Source organism: Aulonocara stuartgranti, assembly GCF_965226115.1.
Source record: "Aulonocara stuartgranti genome assembly, chromosome: 15".
Lineage (NCBI taxonomy): Eukaryota > Metazoa > Chordata > Actinopteri > Cichliformes > Cichlidae > Aulonocara > Aulonocara stuartgranti.
In genome coordinates, this window is record NC_138951.1 from 20,710,285 (window position 1) to 20,732,161 (window position 21,877).

Genomic DNA, 21,877 nt, shown 5'->3' on the forward strand with positions numbered 1-21,877 from the left:
TTTGCTACAGTAGTTGCCATGTGAGCCTCATCATGTGAGGACTGCTTGACAGAACCAAACATTTTTGCAGGGAATTTCCTTCATTCCAATGATAATTTCAGTGATTAAATAAGTAAAGCTAAGAGCTGTTGGTAGAGAGCTAGAGCCTGATTAGCAAACGTTTTTAGCCATAAAGCCCACCTCACAAGGACATCAGTAACAATGACACTTTGAAGGGCCCAGCTATGTAGACCTTGCTCTAGATAGCTTTGTTGACCAAACTCTTTCTGTCATTTGAGGTAAATGAGTTTAAAAAAAATTTTTTTTTTAGGGAAGAGTGAAAGCCCTGTACATAGCAAATCAAGCACACCTTTTACATTTACAGCAAAGTCAAATGAGAACTTTGCAGTAAAAATTGCAAAAGCAAAGGAAAAATCATTTTTATAATTATCTTGTCAGGTTGTTTTGGTTGTTTTGGGGTTTTTTTTGGGCTGCTGATGGCCTCCATCAGCAGCCCAAAAAAAGGCGCTGAGCAGGTCTGATTTGTGGCCAGACATCACTGCACGAGTCCAGAAAATTTATGCCATACCTTCCCACAATGCTTTACTCAGTCAGAATGACTGGGTGGGCAGGATGGATGGGGGATGGAGGCTGGGCAGCCCGATACCGAAGCAGAAACTCACCTGAAACAAAGAGGCCTTTCTTCGCAGCCACAGAGGAAATGTGTGCTTTTAGTCATTCATTCAGGACAACAAACCTCAGCTGCACGGCTTTGTTTTTCCTGGTGGTTCAGTTTGTTTTTGCTCTGCAGGAAATTCTACAACAGTACAGTCATTCCAGTTTAATGCTTTCAGCTTTGATTTATTAGTATTTTGAAAATGGAACTTTTTTTAAGCGTCCATCACCTGATTGGTCAGAAAGTTTAATCCCAACAGGGGTCCTTATGGGTCTTGTGTGTTTCTCTCTAAAGTTAGAGGCCAGCAGTAAATCAACAACAGTCCTGCATTACATAATCAAATGGTGGTGCTCTACGTGCCGAATTCCTGCCTTGAAATAAGCCATTTCACTGCTGCTTTTCGATTGGAGGAAGGCATTTGTGTAGACATTGGTAGAGTGTTTCTTGAGACTTGTGATGTCTACATAACTGAGTCAGCATGTGGTTTATGTCTCTTTATACTTTATTCCAAATTTCTTAAATGCTACCCCCCAACACACTTCTAAACTACCCAGTTATATTTGATGTTTGACAAAAATGAATGTTTTTGTTTTGTAGAGAAGTTATTCCAGAATCACTGTACAGTGAATGTTTCCAATAGATTTCCAACCTGCCTAACACAGGCTCTTGTCAGAGTAGCTGTCTAGCTTGCATTGGATTTCCAAAGCAGAAGAATAAATGTTGATTGCTGCAGCTTGTGACTGGGGAGCTGGAGTCCATCTGACTGGGAGGAGAGACTCACTGGAGAACCAGCTGATTGTTTTCAAGGATGTGAAGTAATGGGACACAGGAATGGCTAGCTTGTTATAGATGACTTGAAATAAAACTAGTTGTAGTAGCAAAGAAGAATAAAAAGCTAACTAAAATAAAAACATTTTGGAAATGTCTTCGGTTCTAATCCTTGCACATTAAGCTTAGGGAGACTTAAATGTTTACGTGGCTACTGATTAGCTGTTTACATTGTAATAACTGCCCCTGACAAATATTTCCCTACATTTTAATAGAGAAAACCAATACTAGCACTGATGCTAAGAAATCTAAATATATACAATAAATACAAATTGCAAAATATACCCAGGCAGCCCACCTAAGTGAGATGCAAGTGTGTGGAAACACTCATATTTACAGCGTAGTTATTCTGAGTTACTCTGTTTCTCTCCACACATTTGGAATAACAAGTGGTGCGTTTCTAGCACTTTTGCTTAATCTTTTGCTCTGCCCTTCAGCTCAGCAGTTAAATGAGGATTTATCTCTTCATGTGACCCACGGCTTTGCTTTTTGGACATCTTGTTCTCCTCCTTTGATGGACCTACAAAACGGCCCATATATACAGCATGTCGCGTTTATCCCTGAAAACAAGTTGTTAAAATGTTCTTAAATTTAAGTGCACCATCAAAACAGGTCCTAAAGATTTATTACTGAGCTTTATTCTTACACTTATCGAGAGCTTGCTTGAGGGTGTGTCCTTAACTTGTATTCAAGTGGGGGAAGAAAAGTAGGAGAGGATGGGATTTCTGATATTACATCTGCAACCGCAAGTATCAGTGAGATATTTGATATCAAGGATAATGCCGTGTAAGCCTCACATCCCATGGCTATTTAAAGGAATGGGAAAGTAATTCTCCTGCTTCAGGGTTTCTCGTCTTCACCTCTCTCCCTCTCCTGATGTCTTTTATTCTTCTTTGGTATGCCGTGAAGTCTTTGAAATGCCCCCGCTCGGATGACTTTCCCCTCCCCACGTCTGCCTTAAAAACCTCGGTCCAGCTGACCTTAGACACTGGCTTAGGGAGGAATCCCCCCATGTTTCTGCAGGTGGGGCTGCAACAATATTGACTCAGGAATTCAGTTCATTTTATTAGGCTCATGTTCGTGTGTGTGTATGACGCACAGCAGCTGGAATCTGTTCTCATTTTTAAACAGCCATCACCCAGAAAGCTCTTCTCCTCCCTGCTTCAAATTCATCGTTTCAGTGCCAAAAACTAAAAAAATCCAAATTTAAGTTTCAGTGTCTCCATGGAAACTAGGGGTTTCACCTTTTTCTGGTTTGCCAGTATTGGTATTTAATTATAAACACGACTGCAGTATGAGAGAGGGTGAAATCACAGTGTTAAGCACTTTTGTTTTTGTTTATTTGTATTTTAGGGTGGGGATCAGAGCTGTGGTTTTGAAGTCCAGCAACATAGCAGCTTAGCTGTAAGCTGTCCAAACCAGGGACACATGCTGCCTAGAATGAGGTTTTTTTTTTTTTGTTTTTTTTTAGGCTGCAAATCTAGTGATAAGTGTGCAGTTTTATCCCAAAAAGTTCCTCAATGCCAAATTCAGAAAGACAATAGAGGGTGAGATCTTATCCTTAGACTCCTTAGAATTTATCTGAGACCTTAAATTGACCATGACCAAGTAATGGGAAACATTTTATTGGCTGTAATTGTTTTCATATTGCAGTTCAATCCCATCCCTGTGAGCATGAGCCTCCCCAAATTGAGATCAGACATAGAGCCAGCTGAAATGACTGCTTACGGGTGCAGCAGATGTATAATAAAGCCAAACTCAGGAAATGGTGCCCTGCTCTTACTGTCTGCAAGACGTTTATATAACAGGTGTGTTCAAGTGCACACCTGCATGTTTCCATTCAGATAAAAAGGGTAACAAATATAAAATGCTGGTGTCCTTGTGTTACATTTGGTGTCAAAAGTGTTTTCTGAGGTGTCCTAGTGTCAAAGATACACGCTCTATAAGAGAGATTGGATGCCAGCTGGGGTTCTTTGTTGCACTTCTCTCTGGATTGGTTTCCACGCCACAGATGTGCAACAAGAGCATTTTAATTAAAACTGCTACAAACAGAAAATTATCCAGACATCAAAATCATACATGACAACATGTATTATTAAAGTCCTTTTAGAAACAAGTTTCATTCCTGGCAGTCATGTTCATAACAACTCCAGGTAGTTATTTTGAGTCTACAAAGGGTTTCCAGCAGTGTATTAGGCTCAGCAGGACACCAGTTTCGTAGTTGACTTACTGCGGTGTTGACTTGCCATACTTAACCTACTGTTCCCATTAACAGTTTTATACCTTTAAGGAAAAGCTTGGAAAAAGGTGGTGCTTGGAAATAAACTTTTCAAAAGTTTCTTAATGGCCTCCTCTGGCATCTAAGTTGATGCTGAGCAACTCGAGTACAGGTTTGAGCTGTGCATGTTGGCCTTAAACTTGGGTTTTGGCTTAATAATTTTTTTGGTTTCTCCTCGAGATTTCAGCTGTGGATATTTTTTTGGAGTGTTTTATCTTTTTTATGTCAGCACTGTGGCATCACACCTTTTCTAAATGATATTTTGGAATAATGTTAGTTTCAAGAAAACCCAAGCACTTAAACCAATGAGCCATGGATGCTTTGTATTTTTAGCAACAGCATTTATATAGAGTTCTTCCTGTAAATTGTTGGGAATAACGAGTTTGAGATCTCATTTAGATCTCGGTGTTTGCCTGCAGCCAATGGATTCATCAGAGAATTGAAAGATGGGAACCAGGAGTATGGAATCGTTTACCTGCATGGTTGTGAATGGTGTCCATCTTATCCCGAGTACTGTGTGGTATCTCTGTTATCTTTAGACAGCAGCTCTGCTCAGTCTCAGCACAGCAGAGACACATCAGAGCCCAGGAGTGGTTTACGTGGAGGTCTGGTTAGTTTCCTTAGCACTTGATAACCTCCTACCCACCGTCCCCCACAAGTTTATCACACACACACACACACACACACACACACACACACACACACACACACACACACACACTGTAGCTACATTTATTTAGGGCAGATTTAAGAAGGCTCCGGAGGCCGTGCTGCTTTTACTTGGGAGAATAGTGAGAAAGAGATGTGAAAGGATGATAAGAAAGTGAGACATGATGATGTCAGTAGGAATGGGTACCCAAACCTGGTGTTAAATGGGTCCTGGTACATAAGTTATCTCTCGCATTTGATCTGACCACCTCTGTTACTGTTTAAGACTTGAATCTACGATGCATGCTTCCCTATTTACTTCTTGGTAGAGTTTTTCCCTGTGTTTGTCAGGGCGGGGCAACTTTGCCTCACCCTGGTCTTTGTGAGGAAGGTGGAGAGAATTGAGTGCTAAAAAGTGTGGTTGCACTTTACTAGAGTCGATGCTGACACTGCTTTTACAAGCAAAAAACCTGATGAAAACACGAGCAGTCTGTTGAAACGTTTGATGAAAGTCCATTACCATTAGGTGGAGAAAGGCAAAGTTTTTGACTGGCTAACTCATAGTTGTTCCATGTTGTGTTATACTAGCAGCCTGAAACCGTGCACACAAATTATATAAATTATTGGTTTTCATATGTATAATGTGAACGTGGGTTAATAATTAAGAGTAACTATATTAGCAAGCTGAGAGTTAGGGATGCATGTATTCAGTCAGGACTGGGCGATAAATAAATGTAATTACAAAAAAGATTTTCTTCCAAAGTTTATGAAAGTAATTGGTGGGGGAAAATAGTCCTTTTAATTTTTATTTTCATTTTGCATGAATTTCTGCTGTTTCTTATCATGCTGGAAAAATTATAAATGGTTTATGACGTTATGGACAACATCACCTGCTCCTCCGGAGCCAAGAGTTTCCACTGCATTCCACATCAATACAGATGATTTTTAGACAAATGATCTTTTTGCTGTTTTGTTGTTGTAGTTTTTTTTTTTTTTGTTTTTTTTTTAAGCAACCTTCAGGTTAGTGATCTCAGAAACTCTCCTGACACTGACTTGTTTTCTTTTCTTGGATTGTGTACCAGTGACCCTTGTATACAGAAAGTGGAAGTACTGTTTCATAACTTCTGCTGAGGGTGCACACTGAGTTAATGATGAGTATTAGAGAGACTGTAACATCCTGTACAACATGCTTCCAGTTTACTGTTTGACCTCAGGCAGCACTGGACAAACGTGTGCTCATCAAAAATCTTTTGCAAGGAGGAAGGTTTACAGGATTGTTTTGAACATGTTTTTTTAAAATTTGATTTTATTTCCTACTGTTGTGCCATTAAAATAATGAAATGTTTTAATAAAGTTTTAAATTCCTTCCTGTCACCTTATTTGCCAACAGACCAATATGGTTGGTCTGGACCGTCTTTCTAATAGTCCAGATTGTCCTGTTGTCCCTCTTTGAATACCGTCACTGCAGGGGGTTAACTTGTACTTATCCAAGCAGAATTAGGAATGAAGCATTTAAAAAAAAGAGCAAAGCCAAAGAGAAGATTTATGGATTTACTGAGCGGGCATGCTGAGGGTTGGTGTGTCCAAAGAGGGTGCAAGAGAGAGGGTGAGTGGCGTTAAATCAGGGAGCAGCCAAAAGAAGTAGTTATCAGACATCAGCTTCTTGCTTTAGGTCTGCAGTTCTAATGTGACTGTTTCTGAATATTACTTTAGGGTTATGAACATATTTTTGGTTTTATTCAAAGTGCTTACATACTGATATTCAAAGTTACAAAATTACTTGGCTAATACCCTGTGAAAATGTTGTTTCTTTTAAAAGGGTGAAGTATTTGCTGTATCATTTATTTATTTTTAGTCTTGTGCGGTAATGACACTACATTTGGCTTAAAGTTTAATCCACTGCTCCCACACATGAGACACGCACCAGGTGGGAGCTCTTTAAAAAAGAAAAAAAGCCGCAGTGTGAAGTAAACTCACTTACACATGCAAACAAAGACGTGACCTTCGAACTCTTCCCTTAGAGACCTTTGAACCTGAGCTGTTAGTCAGTTGGATTTGAAAATCCAGGTTATCTCTCACGCAGTATGGTTTCCCTCCACTGTCACTGTTAGTTGCACGCTCTCACACAGTTGAGCATGTGAGAGATTGTTTAGTAGAGAAATACTACAGCTTGCTGTGACTAAATTACTTTCAGTTTTCACTTCTAATAACGACATTGTGATTTTATCCAATACGAACACAAGGGGAGGAGGAGGATTTACTGCCACAGATACTTAAATAACAAAGTGATGACAAAAACATTTTTAGAGATTTTATAGAGATGAGCCTCCTTACATATTCTAAATATGTGTCAGTGTTTTTCACAACATATTAGGAATATTGCACATATGCAAACAAAGGGTTTGTTTGGGTTTTGTAGCAAGATGGTAATAAAGGAGGGAAAAAGTAGATATAGTCCAGGTGAGGTGTTGATGCCTATCAATGACCCTGTCCAGCTCTCATATAACGACAGTTATTCTTGAGTCTTTGTTGGACACAAACTTTCTCATGCCACCCTGGAGGAGCCAGACTACCCGTGCAACCTGAATGCTATCAGTAATGACAAGGACACTACCAAAAATCAAAACTAGAAACAACTGAAGTCTGACATAGCTCATCTGCTATTTGTGTGAGAATTGAAGGGGCTTAATAAATTGAAAATGTAACGGCTATCTATGGTATTGGCCTGCATTACACTCACTCTGTGTACGCGAGCATTCCCTGATGCTTGACACAGTGAAGAAAGGGAACTACACAGATGCACAAACTTCTGTAGTGCCACATATGGTCTAACATGCAGTAATTACATGGCATTAGTTAATTTGTGTACATAGAGCATATGTCGACCCAGCATATATAAACACGCTGACAGAACTAGTGGAACATCAAAGACTCCCCTAAACCTCAGCCGATTCCTCTCTGCCATCACTCGACTGGAAATGTGGGACTGCGTGCGTTTGACAGGCGGAGCGCAGCAGCTCTTATCCGGGCTGTTGTTTGTTGGTATACTGCTGCATTAGCATTTCTACTCAAACCATGTGCTGTCTGTGAAACATGGAAGAAAACAGAAAAAGCTGTTGGGGATTATTGGAGTGAAAGCTGCAGAAGCATAAACGGAGCCATTTGTTCCTGTTCTGCTCTTTTATTTGATATGTTTGAATTTTTTTTGCCTAAATTTTATTTGTTTATTCTAATATTTCCTGTAATCTGGTTTGATCCAAGACAATTGTCAACTGTGGAGGACAATAAAGTAACAGTAGTCCTGTGTCTAGGTATTGTCTCCTTTGCCTGCCCTTCTTTCCTTTTCTGTCCAAAAATAATATCAAAGATAATTTTTCCTCCATAAAATCACTAGATCATTATTTGAAACATTCCTCAGCCTCAAAGTCAGGGTCGCCAGGTTGTAGTAGCTGAAAAGATAAAAATAATTGCACATTTTATTATTTTAGCAAAGTAAGTGCTTGAAATAGGTCACAAAATTAAGTTTAGAGTTGATCTTAAAGAAGACTTGCCTACACACCGGATTAACGCTGCACTCATGTCAGGTCTATGAAGCTGGGAACTGATATTCACACAGCCACTGCGTGCCTTTTTGTTGCACGAGACAGGATGGCATTGAAAAAAAATATGGAAGAACATGCTGAACTGTTTTCACTTTAGTCCAGTTTTAGCTTTCCTGCAGAACAAGTGTGTTGGCATGGAGGTATATGAGTATTGACTATATACAGATTATCACCCAGCACTCAAACTGGAGACGGAGCTTTTAGCCTTACTAGTTGTTTTACTGTGTACACTGTTGGTTTTTAAACTATTAAAGTAAAGGGATTGTGAAAGCTGAGTGTGATTTACAAATTATTTAAATGTGTAGTTGTGTGCAGTTTGTAGATCAAAGCATTGATGGTTGGGGGGAGTAAGGTGCATAAACTTAATTGTAAACTGTTTGCAGCTGTGCCATTGTGCGAGTGCTGCTAGCCCAAATTCGCAGCCATGGCGCTACTGGATCGGGCTTGCGAGCAGTCCTTATTGCAAGTATTCAGGATGTTGGAGCGAAGGACAACATGAGGGCGCCTGCTCACTTGTTGCCCTGTATTTAAAATGTTCGACAGCTTGATTTCAAGAGTTTAATCAATGACTTTTTAATCAATTGACATAAAGAAATGCTTCTGACTTAGTAAGATGTTTTTTGTGTTATACACTGCAGGTATATAAACAAACAAAAAAAATTATAACTATAAGACTAAATATGAATTTATTGTAATTCATGGTTTAGTTATTGTGCGACCAAACATTGTATTTTGGAGGGACACATGAATTGTGTGCTCTATGTGCAGTAATATGTCCATGGTGCAAATTGAGCTGATGTTAGATGCTGCTGCTTTAGTCTCTTATGATTGGTTAGTTAATTAAATCCCCTCCCCCTTGGAAACTTGTGGAAATGAGTGGACGCAATGTCAGTACTGGTCCACAACTTTAAGATTATGACTTTCAGGAGTTTAGGGCTGGATTATTTAGGGGTGTAGATGGCTGAGATGAGACTTTGCAGGAATGCACCATCATCTGGAGGTGCACTGAACTTGAACTACACGTGGCTGCCCTTAACAGTTCCCAGTGGCCCCAGAAGGTGTCTGCCGTTGTACTGACCTGTGTGTTAATTATCCACCGCTCGCTCTAAGCTGGGCCTTGTTTGAACCTCAGTGTCTCCACGGTAACTGTAACCAACAGTTACGCAAGCTTGACAACGGCAGCCCTCGATGACCCACATTCCAGCAGTAAATCACAACGCGTGCACATTCCCGACTCCACCCTTGCCTATCGAAACTGTTCTCAGTGTTTCCACTCGACGGGGAAGGGGAGGCGGCGAGTTAGAACGAGGCGGGGAACGCTTTCACTTCTGTCGGCCTCTTTTTTTTTTTTTTTTTTCTTTCTATTTTCCTGTTTTTTCTATATGGAATAAAGTCCACAAACTGTGCAGAATTAGTGTAGTTGAATCTTTTGTTGGAAGTCTTTCTGCACACACTCCTCAGCCTCAGATTAAATGGTTGAATTTGTTTGTTTGCATCCCCTATTAGAAGCTGGCATGCGAGTTGTTTTGTTGGCATGCTGACAGAAAAGATATCTGCGGTCTAGGAGATCCACAGTGAAGACACAACATCTTTCCTGCCATAATAAAATGTAACAATTTCTTATGAAGTAAACCTCTCTCTCAGTGCTTACTCTGTACACTGAGAATATATATAACTGTCACTTCCTGACCAATGGGTTCTCTGAAAATGACATCACTATTCATGAAACGTTACTTGGACCATGGTGCTCGAGTAGTATCTGCATTTTGTTCCACAGGTTCATCCACTTGTCCTGGCATTCACCTTAAAGTGGCAACATTTAATGCTGCACTTAAGAAGGCGTGCATCCCCCCCCATGATGCCAGAAACCAATCAGCGTCTGTGAGAAACTATATATGGCTTTATGTGTTCATGGCTGCCTTCATCTTACTTGAATATCTTTCCACAAGTTTGTCTCTCGCTTTCAATTTGTTTTTGTCCCCTAGAGTGAGATACAATCACCTACTTTTTCAGAGTAATAGCAGCTACTAGCTATGCAATGTTGGCAAGCTCCTGAATACCTTAGATCTTTCTCTGGTGGCGGTTATGATGAAATATGAGGCAGATTTACTGCTGAGCCATAACATATGCATGTGTGTGCACAGGCTGCGAGCTACAGTTGCTGCGTCAGCACAGCGTTGCGTACATACATCAGGTTTTACACATTCTTGTTCTGTAGTACACTCTGTAGCAGATGAAGGAAATGTCTAAATGTAGGCAGTGGATTTGTACACATGTAGAGAAAATAGCCCTGGGTAGCTGTGTAACACAGGCTGTGTGTGTTCTGCAGAGGTTTCCTTAGACCTGCACAGTGTGCTGAGATAAAGTAGATAAGTAAGTTGGAACACATTAAATCAGTGTGCAGATCAGGAAGGTTATTGGAAATAACATTTGATACCAATTATATACAAATGACTTTAAGTACATATTTAAGATTTAATTCAAAGTAAACTGGAACTAATCGGTGTTGAACTGCTTGAAAGGGACCTATTACGCTCACTTATGACCTCAAATATACTTCACACGTATACGTAAAGTTTATCCGAAATGACACGCCTCATGGTTGTGATGTTTTCAGTATTTAATGTGATATTTGGACGGCAAACATTCATCTTGTCTATTTAATAACCGATGTCACTGAAGTAAGTTGTTGTGCTCAAAACTTGATGCATGTGGGCTGACAGTCCATATCGGTGAATAACTGATCAGCCTTCTTTTCCTGTCGTCGCACAACCTGCTGACACACTCGGCTCTCTGGATCTCAGCCAGCCTTGCATTTTTGCTCTCCCGCCACAGTCGAGGCTGCTGAACAGCCTCCTTAAGAGCGCCATCCTGCATTAATAATACGTCTGAGCTACTGTTTATGCCCTATTTTCTTTCAGTCTTCAATGTTAATATCCAAGCATTTGTTTATGCTCTGCATGTAAACGCAATTGTGTCGAATGTAAATGTTTGGTGTATTTTTGTAATTTGCGGCTTGTATAAACAGAATTAGTGACTCTCTTCCTGTGTTTTTTCTAAAAGGACCTGGAGTTCCATGGCGTGATGAGGTTCTACTTCCAGGACCGGGTCGCCGGTAACTTTGCTACCAAGTGCATCAGAGTCTCCAGCACAGCGACAACGCAGGATGTCATTGAAACGTTAGCAGAGAAGTTCAGACCAGACATGAGGATGCTGTCCTCACCAAAATACTCCTTGTACGAGGTCCATGTCAGTGGCGGTGAGTCCCACAGATTTCTGATGCAAGGAAAAGCGCGACAGACTTTACAGAATCCAATTAATTGTAAAAATGGAGAGTAGGAAATGGATGGCTCTCAGGTAAACTGGTCTTTCTGTGTCTGTGTTAGAAGAGCGTCAGCTGGACCTGGACGAGAAGCCTCTTGTTGTGCAGCTGAACTGGAACAAAGACGACAGAGAAGGACGCTTTGTCCTGAAGAATGAGAACGACATCCTGCCCAAGGTCAGCTGCTCTGACTGTTCGGTCCAAGTGTTCACTGTTAATCATTAGGCTTACTAGCGAGATGAATTATTCTTCCATTCATCCATAGCCTGTCAAGGAAAAACGAATCATTTTAAATCACTTTGTTCAGCTCTTCAAGATCACAAAGATACAAATGCGCATTGGAAAGGCACCAGCTGCCACTAGAATATAATCAGACTGTATATAAAAGATGGATGCTGCTTGGTTAATGAAGGGCTTTCAAGGAAGCCATCCAGGTATTTTGAGACCAGATGTGACGAGTGAGTGTCTGATTTGGCTTTAAAAACTGAAACGTGTGCTCACTGGCTAAGGACTTGTACTCAGCTTCATTTTCCAATAGGGAAGCTACTTCTATATGTGATACTGCCTTTAAATGGAACATAGTGTTTCCTACACATAGACTTTACTTCATTGAGCTGCTCGGGTATATTTAGCAACCCTCCTTAATCTTTTTCAAGTTTTAAATTTTTTGAATTTTCTTGGTATTTTTCATTTGCTCTCATGTTTTGTACCAGCTGGCTTCCTGCCAGGTTCCACTTATGGTCCTTAATATCTTTCAGCTGTTCCTTCAGGTTGTCTCTTCAAACTGTGATCTTTTCTATAGTTTTTATATCTTTATCCCACTAACCCTAACCAATTTTAATGATAATAAATGATGTATTTTTAATTTGTAATGTAATAAAAAATTAGAAAATGATGAAGCGTAAAAATCTGTGAAGTGTACAACTCAATTTTCGGCGACTCAATGTGCATAAAATTCCGCTCTACCAGCAACCTCAACCAGCCTCCCAAACGTTTTTGTGATTTAAAAGTGGAATGTATTATTGTTTACACGTACACTAATCAGTACTATTTGTGATAAGAGGTGGTGAGTATTTCACTGTAGGGAGTTACAGGACCACTCTGATCAGAACCTGGAGCAGGTGGAGGTGTAGTTTATGTCTTCCTGCTCACTGACGATGCAGAGCAAGACAGCAACTACCTGTCTTAATTTAACAGCCTGTGGGGAGCACTGCAGCGTGCCTATTTGACCTTGTAAGAGGTGCTCAGGTTTTAGTGGGTTTTAAAAGTCCCTTTGGGCCCTGAGTCAAATTTGGACATTTTGGCGTACTCGAATGTCACAAAGATGCTGAAGATTTTCTTCTTTTCCTTGCTCACTTTGCTCATGTGCCACTTATTCACCCACAAAGGAGTGCATCTATAGCAGTTTTATCACTCAGCCTCACTCTCTTGTTTTTCTAGAAGAGTCAGAGTAACGGGCCTGAGAAGGAGAAGGACGGCGTGATACAGAACTTCAAGAGGACTCTGTCCAAGAAGGAGAAGAAAAAGGAAAAGAAGAGGGAGAAGGAATTCGCCCGAATCCCTGATGGAGACGATCAGACACTGAGTCGCGAGGACGGGTAACGCACTCATTCATCTTACATCCTGACAGTCCTCAGAGATTCTTTTTCTTAATGCGAGGAAAAGCACAGAAAATGACAGAATAGTGATTTAAACTTTTGACCTTTCAGTTCCTTCATCTGACTCCTTTTTTTTTTTCTTCCCTGCGTTTCTTTTTCTGTCCCATTTATTCTTTGGTTTAGAGAAAATCTGGCAGCAGAGGTTTATAAAGACATGCCGGAGACCAGCTTTACCAGGACGATCTCCAACCCAGAGGTGGTGATGAAGAGAAGACGCCAGCAGAAACTGGAGAAACGCATGCAGGAGTTCATGAGCAGCGATGGGAGGCCAGACTCAGGTACTTCTTAGAATTTGCAAATATCTTGTTTACGAGTTTATTCAGACCCTTTTCTCCTAATCCCAACATGAGCTCGGATTACCAACTGTGCCTAGTCTCCTAGGTGTATTAGTTCAGGGGTGGGTAGAGGAAAAAAACAATAGGTATATAACAAACACATTCCTTCCCAATTAGATAGCCTGCACCTCATTTATGTTAAAATTAAAAAGCATATAGTGCCATTAGATCCAAAATGTAGACTAATTGAACACTGCTAAAGTGTTTTGTTTCACTTTTTTAATGATGAGACAAGAGACGGAGCTCAGAGGGCAGTACGGTATGTTTAATGATCCCATGTGTATTTAAGTTTTTGCTCACTGGAAATAAACTGAAGTCAGAACACATTGGCTCACGTGGGCAGTTTGCAGGTGGTATTACTTTAAAATAATGAGACCGTCAACATCAAAGGCTAATCTGATATATTGTTACAGTCATGTGGAAAAGAGAGCACAGGACTCTAGAGTCCACAGTCACAGCTTCCATAGGACTTAAGAGGGCAAGTAGCAGCCAAGTGCTGCTAATCAAATCGACAAATTCACTGATGATCAACAAGTATGAGCACCTCTGGTTTGGACTGTTCAGGTGTGTATTGCCACCAAATTCAATCCAGTGTCAGAGTAACTGCAAAACCCCCAGAATCTTAAATGTTAAAATTCATGATGGTATTTGTTGGAGTAAACAGTAAATTGACCTAAATATGAAAATCAGCTGTGAATACTGACTTTTTATGTCACAAACCGAAATGGCACAGCCAGAGAGGGACCCGGATTGGCTCTAAAACAAGTCTGAATGTCCTTGTATGGCTTAAAGGAAACCTGACGTGAACTCTGGAGATAATCTGCAGCGTGACCTGAACGTCGCAGTTCACTGTCGCTCCTTATCTGGTGTGGAAGGGCATGAGAAAGCAAGTTAAATTCTGTGAAAGCAGGTGTGCACATCTATTGGAGTGGTGTTTATATAACATGCGGATTAGCGGCCCACTTTTTGTTGTTAGTAAATTGTTTTCACTGCTCATCGCTAATTACTCACGCCCACATCAGCTGCTTCCCAGAAGTGCCATATGCCGTTGGAGCGTCTCACGCTGACATGTTTACGCACACAGACATACGTCGCGGACGTGCCGAATGAATGAAACAAACATGCTGACTGGTTCAGCGTGTGACTCAGGCATTACCTAATCACTCTGCCAGACAGACAGATGGACGAGTGAACCGGCTTTAAAAACGGCTCAAACCACTGTCCGCATGCACATACAGCCGGTGAGGCAGGACGGCCGGTGGTTAGACGGTGACGTTCTCCCGGCAGAAAGCACTATTTAAAAAAACAAACAAAACACCCTTATTTTATGTAATGAAAATCCTGTTTGCTCTGCTGAAGCCTTCTTTTGTGGCATTTACAAAGGTGATCATTTTCAGTTGACACGTCCCCGTTACATGGCTACATGTTCCACCAGATGAAAGTTGTTATAAGCATTACGTTATTGCTTTTCCCCAAACTCATCTAAAAGTGTACGCGAGAAAGTTTAACGTCCAGGTCAAGCAAGAAATGATAGACCGAGAACCGATGGTGACAGAAGTTTGTAAAGTGGGAGTCTGCTAGCACCATTACATTGGCTATATTAAATGCAGTCAAAAATGAAACTAAAGGTGAAAAACACCCAAGTTCACTGAAGTAAAACTAGAACTAGGTGTGAAACAGTATTTAGTGCTTTTGCATTCAGAACTAACACACTCCGTCTCTGCAGGGGGCACTTTGAGGATATACGCTGACAGTCTGAAGCCCAATATCCCGTATAAAACCATCCTCCTCTCCACGAGAGACACAGCTGACTTTGCTGTGGTGGAGGCTCTGGAGAAGTATGGACTAGAGAAGGAGAACCCCAAAGAGTACTGCATTGCTCGGGTAAGTTTTCTTAAAAATCTGTAAACCCATCTTGTCACCTTCTCACGCTCCCAGTAAACACATTCATCAACACCATAAAATCTGCTTTGTTCTCGCTAAAATTAAAATCGAGTTAAATTAGGTTTAGTTCCTCCAGCTGCAGCAAATTCCATCAAACCCACGTTAACAGTAACAGAGTTTGAGCTTTTGTCACAGTTTAATATGTGATTTTATTTTTGAGGACACTGCGTGATGTTCACAGCTCATATTTGATCTTCATGGTTAGAGGTGTAATGTTTCCAAAATCATGTTTCCGTTTTGCCAGACTAGCATACTTTAACAACTCCACATGGGACTCATCGTGAGATGGGACATTTGTATCGCCATTTCTGTTGTCGTCTGAGAATTGTTACACCGTTAATCCTGCTTCTCTGCACTATACAACCTTGACGCTCCGAGTTCAGTAATAAACACCTTTATCATCCTCCTGAGAGGCTGTGGAAAGTTAAGTTCACTGTCATTGCCACAAGGGTCACCACTGCTGTCAGTAAACATTGTAACAGCTTCCAATACGAGGAGCATGCTATATATCCCACCTTTAAGGCACATTTTAAACACATTTTCTCTTTTTTTGGTTCCTGTTTAAATGAAGATGACTAAAAGTTGGAAAAGAAAAATCCATGCCCACTTCACAGGAATGGCAGATTGAAAAGGAAAGCTTAAGGAATGCAGCTCAGTTACTTTCAGACTGAGTGCCACAGTAGCAGCAGATGCTCTATTATATCAGCGTGTGTGTGTGTGTGTGTGTTAGACTGTGACGGTGAACTTGGCTCACAGCCTGTCTCCTATCTGTCCTCTCAGCTTTTGCCAGTCGTATAAAACAACTGCCAATACACTGGAATATCCTCCAGACACACACACACACACACACACACACACACACACACACACACACACACACACACACACACACACACAGGGTTACTTTTAAAGGTACCTTTTCACTTTACAGTGTTGTTACTATCATGAAGTGATCTGTTACATTACAGGGCTATCTACTTAGAAAAGTAACTCATCAGCGTGCTTTGCTTTACCAAAACTGCACAGCCCTCATATGGTTACATTGTACAGAGGCTGTGTGATCTCATACAGAGTTGACATTGATAGCACATCGTAACCAGTAACAAGCTCACTAGTTTCCCTTTTCAGCTGAGCTAACTTGTTAGCTGTTGTGTGTTTGGAGCTTTTCCTTTGACTAGTGTTACTGCTGTGAGGTCTGGCCTGTTGAAAAGGTGTGTCCAGCACAGTTCAGCTAAACTCCCTGCACAGATCTCCAGTACTTCCTCAGTGACAGCTTGTTGTGTAAAAATTGCCTTAAGTAATTAACACATTTTTGACAGGACAGTGTGCAAAATGGAGTGATGTGTTTAGAGGCTGAGGCAGACTGACTCATCCTTGGGTCTGCATCGTTAAGTGTTGTTCGAGCACAGGCCAGTGTGGGAGTTTGGGACAGTCACTGACTGTGCCTAGTGCGAGTTCACCCTAAAGTGCAGGGTTCAGGAGGTCAGCAACAATGAGAAATGCCAGAAACTGGTAAACACTATCCACCCACTCGTCCTTTTTTTTTTTCCTTATCTGCATCATGGGAGCATTAATCTAAACACAGCTATCAAAAACTAACAACCACCACTGCCTCCAGCTCTTCTGGAGAGTTGAAAACTAGCTGTTGCGTCGTGTCTGTGTAGGTTCTCAGTCGTACAGGTCATGATAGTCTAAGGCGCTGAAAAAGAAGGCGACTGGATTAAGTTTTTTTTTGTTTTGTTTTTAATCTTTCATCCTGTGAAACAATCAAGAAACCTCTTGGATTAGAGGTGAAACATCTTCAAAAAACTTGAAGTCCAGTCACCTTCTTTTCAAGCTCTGTTTTGCATCCTGTGACTTCTCTGGAGACGTTGTCTTGTCAGATGTAGTTAAATGACCTCATCTTTGAGGCTTAAAGGAGCCTGAACCACATTACATCAGTCATTCTGTGTGTAAGGCGGGACTGAGATTACACAATATTGTTGTTTGTTGTAATGGTTAATGTGTCAGGTTAGAAGATTATAGAGTTGGAGACATGATGAGCTCCTCGTTGCTCCCCTATTGGCTTTTTAAATTTAAGTGATATCATCAGGATGGAAATGCTGGCTAGGGATTTCCAGTAAAAAAAACACAGTGGTGACGTTTATGATCCTGGTGATCTTCTTATTCATTGATTTTCACATTTCCTCCATCAGCTCATATTAGTCAAGGTCACTGAAGTTGAGGAAAACTCTTTTTTCCCCCTTTAACCTTTGTGCAATTATCAACCTACAAGGCTTTTGTAGGTTTAAATTGGACTTTTTGGAGGCGAGGACATGTGTAACCTGTAACCACCACCACAGTTAGTCTGTCTTTTCTGTCTTTTTCACAAAGTTATTTAGTAAATTCATTTGGGTTTTGTTGGTCTGGAATTTTATGCTCGACGAGTAGAAGGATGAACTGTTGGAACACATTTGTTCCATGTTGCAATCAGCTGATATTGTGTAGTAGGGCTGGGCGATATGACCCAAAATTCATATCTCGATATTTTTTAGCTGGATGGCGATATAAGATGTATATCTCGATATTTTTTTTTTTAAAGCCATAAGTTAAGAACAAAAAGAGTTCTTAGTCACACTGTGTCCCAGATGTCACACGGGCACTTTTATTTACATACAGCGTAGATGTACATGAATAAATTACTTAAAAATAAATTATCAGCATTTATTAAATAATCATGGTCCATAAATAAAAGAAAACAATGTTGTTTTTGTGCATAACAAAAAGCTCACAATTGTGCAGTCAAATTATAAACTAATAGACGCTGAGCATAATAACAAAGAGACAGATTTCACTGCTCACCACGTCTCTGAACAGGTGCCATTTGTGGTCCTTATACACACACAGTACGGTAATATTACGTTGAAGCACAGTACGTATCACTCCGCGAAGCTCCTCGGTAGCCGTAATCCTCCGACAATCCATCAAGCGGTGCAGCTCCGTAGCTTAGCAAAGTCATATTAAAACATTTTTTGACAGATTGCTGAGCGCTGTGTACCACATAAAATCGGTTCGCGGTCAATAAGCACAACCAGAATTCATACATAAGGCGCACTGTCGAGTTTTGAGAAAATGAAAGGATTTTAGGCCGTGCAGCTCCTCCGGGCTGCATGTCGTTAGCGCGGTTAGCTCGTTAGCGTGGTTAGCTCGCTAACACGTTGACGCCGTCCAGCCCCACGCACAGGACGATCCGCGGTAACTCGCTAACGGAGATTTTCCGCTTTCATCTTGTCATTGCCTGCAGGTGAAGCTATGGGGGAGGCGAGGCCGAGTAACGTTTCGTAGAGACAAAAGTGGACGAAAGAGAGGCAAACCTGCGGCTCCACAAGTATAATTATAACGTAACATAGACTATATCGATATAAACGATATTGTCACATCTTATATCGCGTATGAAAATATATCGATATTTTTAAAAAACTGGATATATCGCCCAGCCCTATTGTGTAGTCTGAATCCAGACAGCATTCAGTGGAAACAAAGTTTTACAGCCTGTATTTATGATCTTTTTCTTCTGGTACAACCCATAGCCACAGGTTATGGTAAGAGCATAGCCCTGCCAGTTAATTAAACCCTATGCCCCTTAGCTCACCAGAACTTAGCAGTACTGCAGATGCTGTAGAAGCCCACTTGTCGCTCTCCCACTTTCCATTGTTCCCCCACTTGTGAACATCATCCTAAGGTACTTGAGATGCTCCACTTGAGACAGTAGCGCTTCCTCAAAACAACCCATCTCTTACTGAATACCAGGGCCTCAGACTTGAGGGTCTAATTCATCCGCTAATGCATCTGCTCTCCACTGAGCTGCAAACTGAACCAGTACAAGCTGCAGGTCAGCACGCATTTTTAGACGGTGTGATGTGGAAAAACAGGATTAGTGGCTGACGTCTTTTCTTTATATTGTGTCTTGGAAAACTAGTTAATGGGGATTATGGACCATGTGGACATGGGAAAACAACCAATTTCTAAACTGCAACATCTGGAGATGTTATAACATGTTGTTTAATAAGTTCAATAATAAGCACAGCTGCATGAAATGTGAATAAACTTTGAATTGATTTGGTGTTTGTCTCCTTTTATTTGCAGCAAGATGATAAGTCGGGCAAGGAGGTGATTCTGGACGATAATGAGTGTCCACTGCAGATCTTCAGGGACTGGCCTGCTGATAGAGGTAAAAGACACACTCAGGCACTTGTCCCCTCGCTTCTTGGTCACTATTGCCCCCTGCTGCTGGTTTACTGAAATTACAGATTTTTTTTTTTAAAATGTTTATTTTAAATGTAATTTTTCTTTGACCATTGATCTTCTTACTGTATATTAACCTGTGGAATCTCTACTGCGTACAGGTAGTAAAATTTAGTCTTCCTCATTTTCAGGGGCATTAGTGTTCCAGTTGAAGAAGAGACCTCCGGACTACCAGGGGAGGAAGGGAAGGAAAGTGGATGACAAGGGCCTCAGAGGGAAGGACAGCTCGCTGCCTCCTGAGAAACTGCCTTATCTAGTGGAGTTGAGCCCAGGTAGGACCACAACACTATCATATGCGACCCTTCATCTTTGCTGTCAGTGTCGGTAGGCATTACAAGTGACAGCACCAGCGGAAGCAGCTTTTTTTTTATTTTATTTTTTTTATTTGTTGTTGTTGTAATGGCAAACAGTGACCAACAGGTTGCAGTGTAGCTGCATTAAAAAACACTCAGGTTTTGTCAAAGGTGAGTCTGTCTTCGTGTTCCCTGCCGAGGTGAATGAAGCACATTATAATGCGGCTACATTATTGCTCCCACATCTTCTCACCACTTTCAGCTGTGTTGTGGTTTCTGTTCCTGCCACTGCAGCATTTTGTCAGTGTGTAAAAACCACTGCGGGCGGTTAACGATCACTGAAAGCTGCAGAGAGCTCTTAAAAATAGCTGGAGATGTTGGCGCGTGCTACAGCTGCTTGACTTTCTTTTATCCCCCCATCAGAAAGAGCTGTAGCTTTTAATATGAATTAAAGTTTCCAAAACACACGAGTGCACTGTGAGAAGTCACAGAATAAAAAAGACTTGGACTTTAGATCTTCTCCTTTATGCTTGTTGCACTGAGGTTATACCTGCCTGAAGGGTTTCTAACATAAGATAATTCTTTATTGGGGAAACATCTGGCAGTTCTTGAGGTTAAAGTGTAAAGTTATCAGACAGAGATCGGTAAGAGTTATATGTAGGTGTTGTTAGAACAAAAATGTGTCTGTCCTCAGTCACAGCAGCTGAGATCACTCTTTTAGACCACTCATGTATAATGAATCTCTTCATCATCATTATTATTATTATTATTATTATTATTATTATTATTATTATTATTATTATTATTATTATTCTTCAAAGGGGGAAAACCTGTCCTAATCTTAACAGCCACATCAAAGTCTTTATCATATTTATTTATGATGAAGATGATTTAAAGAGCAAAAAGGTTAAACTTACTATGAAAAAGCTTCATTTGGTGAATTATAGGAAGTTTCTTACTGATGTAAGAGTATACAGGACAGAGACCACTCGTACTGTAAGAGGTAAGTTACAGTGGTGTAATAACAGCTGGAATGCAGTACATAAAACCCCAGATTATTTGTTTTGAGAGCCTTTCGAAGGGCATTTTGGAGAAACATACCCATGTCCTGTTAAATATGACACAACCCTAACAGCTTGTTTCCTGCTACTGATCCCTCTCTTTCTTTATTGGCCTTTTTGTCATTCTTCCTATCATGCCATTAACCTATCAGACCCGTTGGTGAACCCAATTCTTATTGGCACTTGAACTGGTTTGAACTGTGGTGCTGGAATGATATTGGCTCACCAGTGGGCCCTATCCAGGAATGTACTAACACGTCTACTTCATCTACTGTAAGGTTGACGGGTCACTGACTGTGGAAGATTGCCAGGATGGGAAATTGATTTGGTGGCTTGTCTAAATAACAGCTGCTTGGCAAAGTGTGTGTGTCTGTGTGAGGAGAGAGAGAGAGTGTGTGTGTTAATTAACTGGACTTAATCCACTTCTATTAAAGAAAACACTGAGGTTACCCTGTAGAAGGCTTAAGATAAAAAGAAATTTGTTGTAATTTTTTACTTTTAAATGACTTTCCAGTATTTAAGTGATGTCCGGGCTACTGAGGGAAGTCCTATAACCACAAGCATACCTCTCAGTGCGTTTTCTTCATAGATTGTATTTAAAATATGGACATAAGGGATGTCTCAGCCTCAAGCTGACAATTGTGTTACCATCTAAGCTTTATGAAGCCAGATATGACGAGCAGAGGGCAAAGCTGACTGTGGGGCGTAGGCGAGCCCCTATAAAGCATCACAATAGACGACTATTTGGGTGCTCTCCCCATTTTACAGCCTTTACGGCACCACCTGATTGAATGAACACCACTCTGTCTGCTCTTGGATTTTAAACTAAAACCAAAATTTGACACTTTAAAAAAGCAGACCATTAAGCTCAAGTTTGATCCTAAAAACACGTGAGGTGAGAAATAAACCACAAAGTCACCAAAAATAACACGTTTAAACAGATAAAGATGCTTTCACCTCAAAGTCAGG

The 21,877-nt window shown here is 40.8% G+C and overlaps 1 protein-coding gene across 15 annotated transcripts in view; it reads left to right on the forward strand.

Moving 5' to 3' along the window:
• The window catches only part of afdna (afadin, adherens junction formation factor a), a 122,022-nt gene that overhangs the window by 30,106 nt on the left and 70,039 nt on the right, over positions 1–21,877 (forward strand). For 11 of the 15 annotated variants that reach the window (XM_082504887.1, XM_082504894.1, XM_082504899.1 and 8 more), the window contains exons 2-8: positions 11,075–11,270; positions 11,398–11,510; positions 12,774–12,931; positions 13,115–13,269; positions 15,053–15,210; positions 19,396–19,480; positions 19,686–19,826. In XM_082504887.1, the coding sequence (XP_082361013.1) occupies positions 11,075–11,270; positions 11,398–11,510; positions 12,774–12,931; positions 13,115–13,269; positions 15,053–15,210; positions 19,396–19,480; positions 19,686–19,826 (1,006 nt within the window). The remainder of the gene's footprint in view (positions 1–11,074; positions 11,271–11,397; positions 11,511–12,773; positions 12,932–13,114; positions 13,270–15,052; positions 15,211–19,395; positions 19,481–19,685; positions 19,827–21,877) is intronic. The other 4 variants (XM_082504895.1, XM_082504891.1, XM_082504892.1 and 1 more) reach the window with 1 other exon arrangement.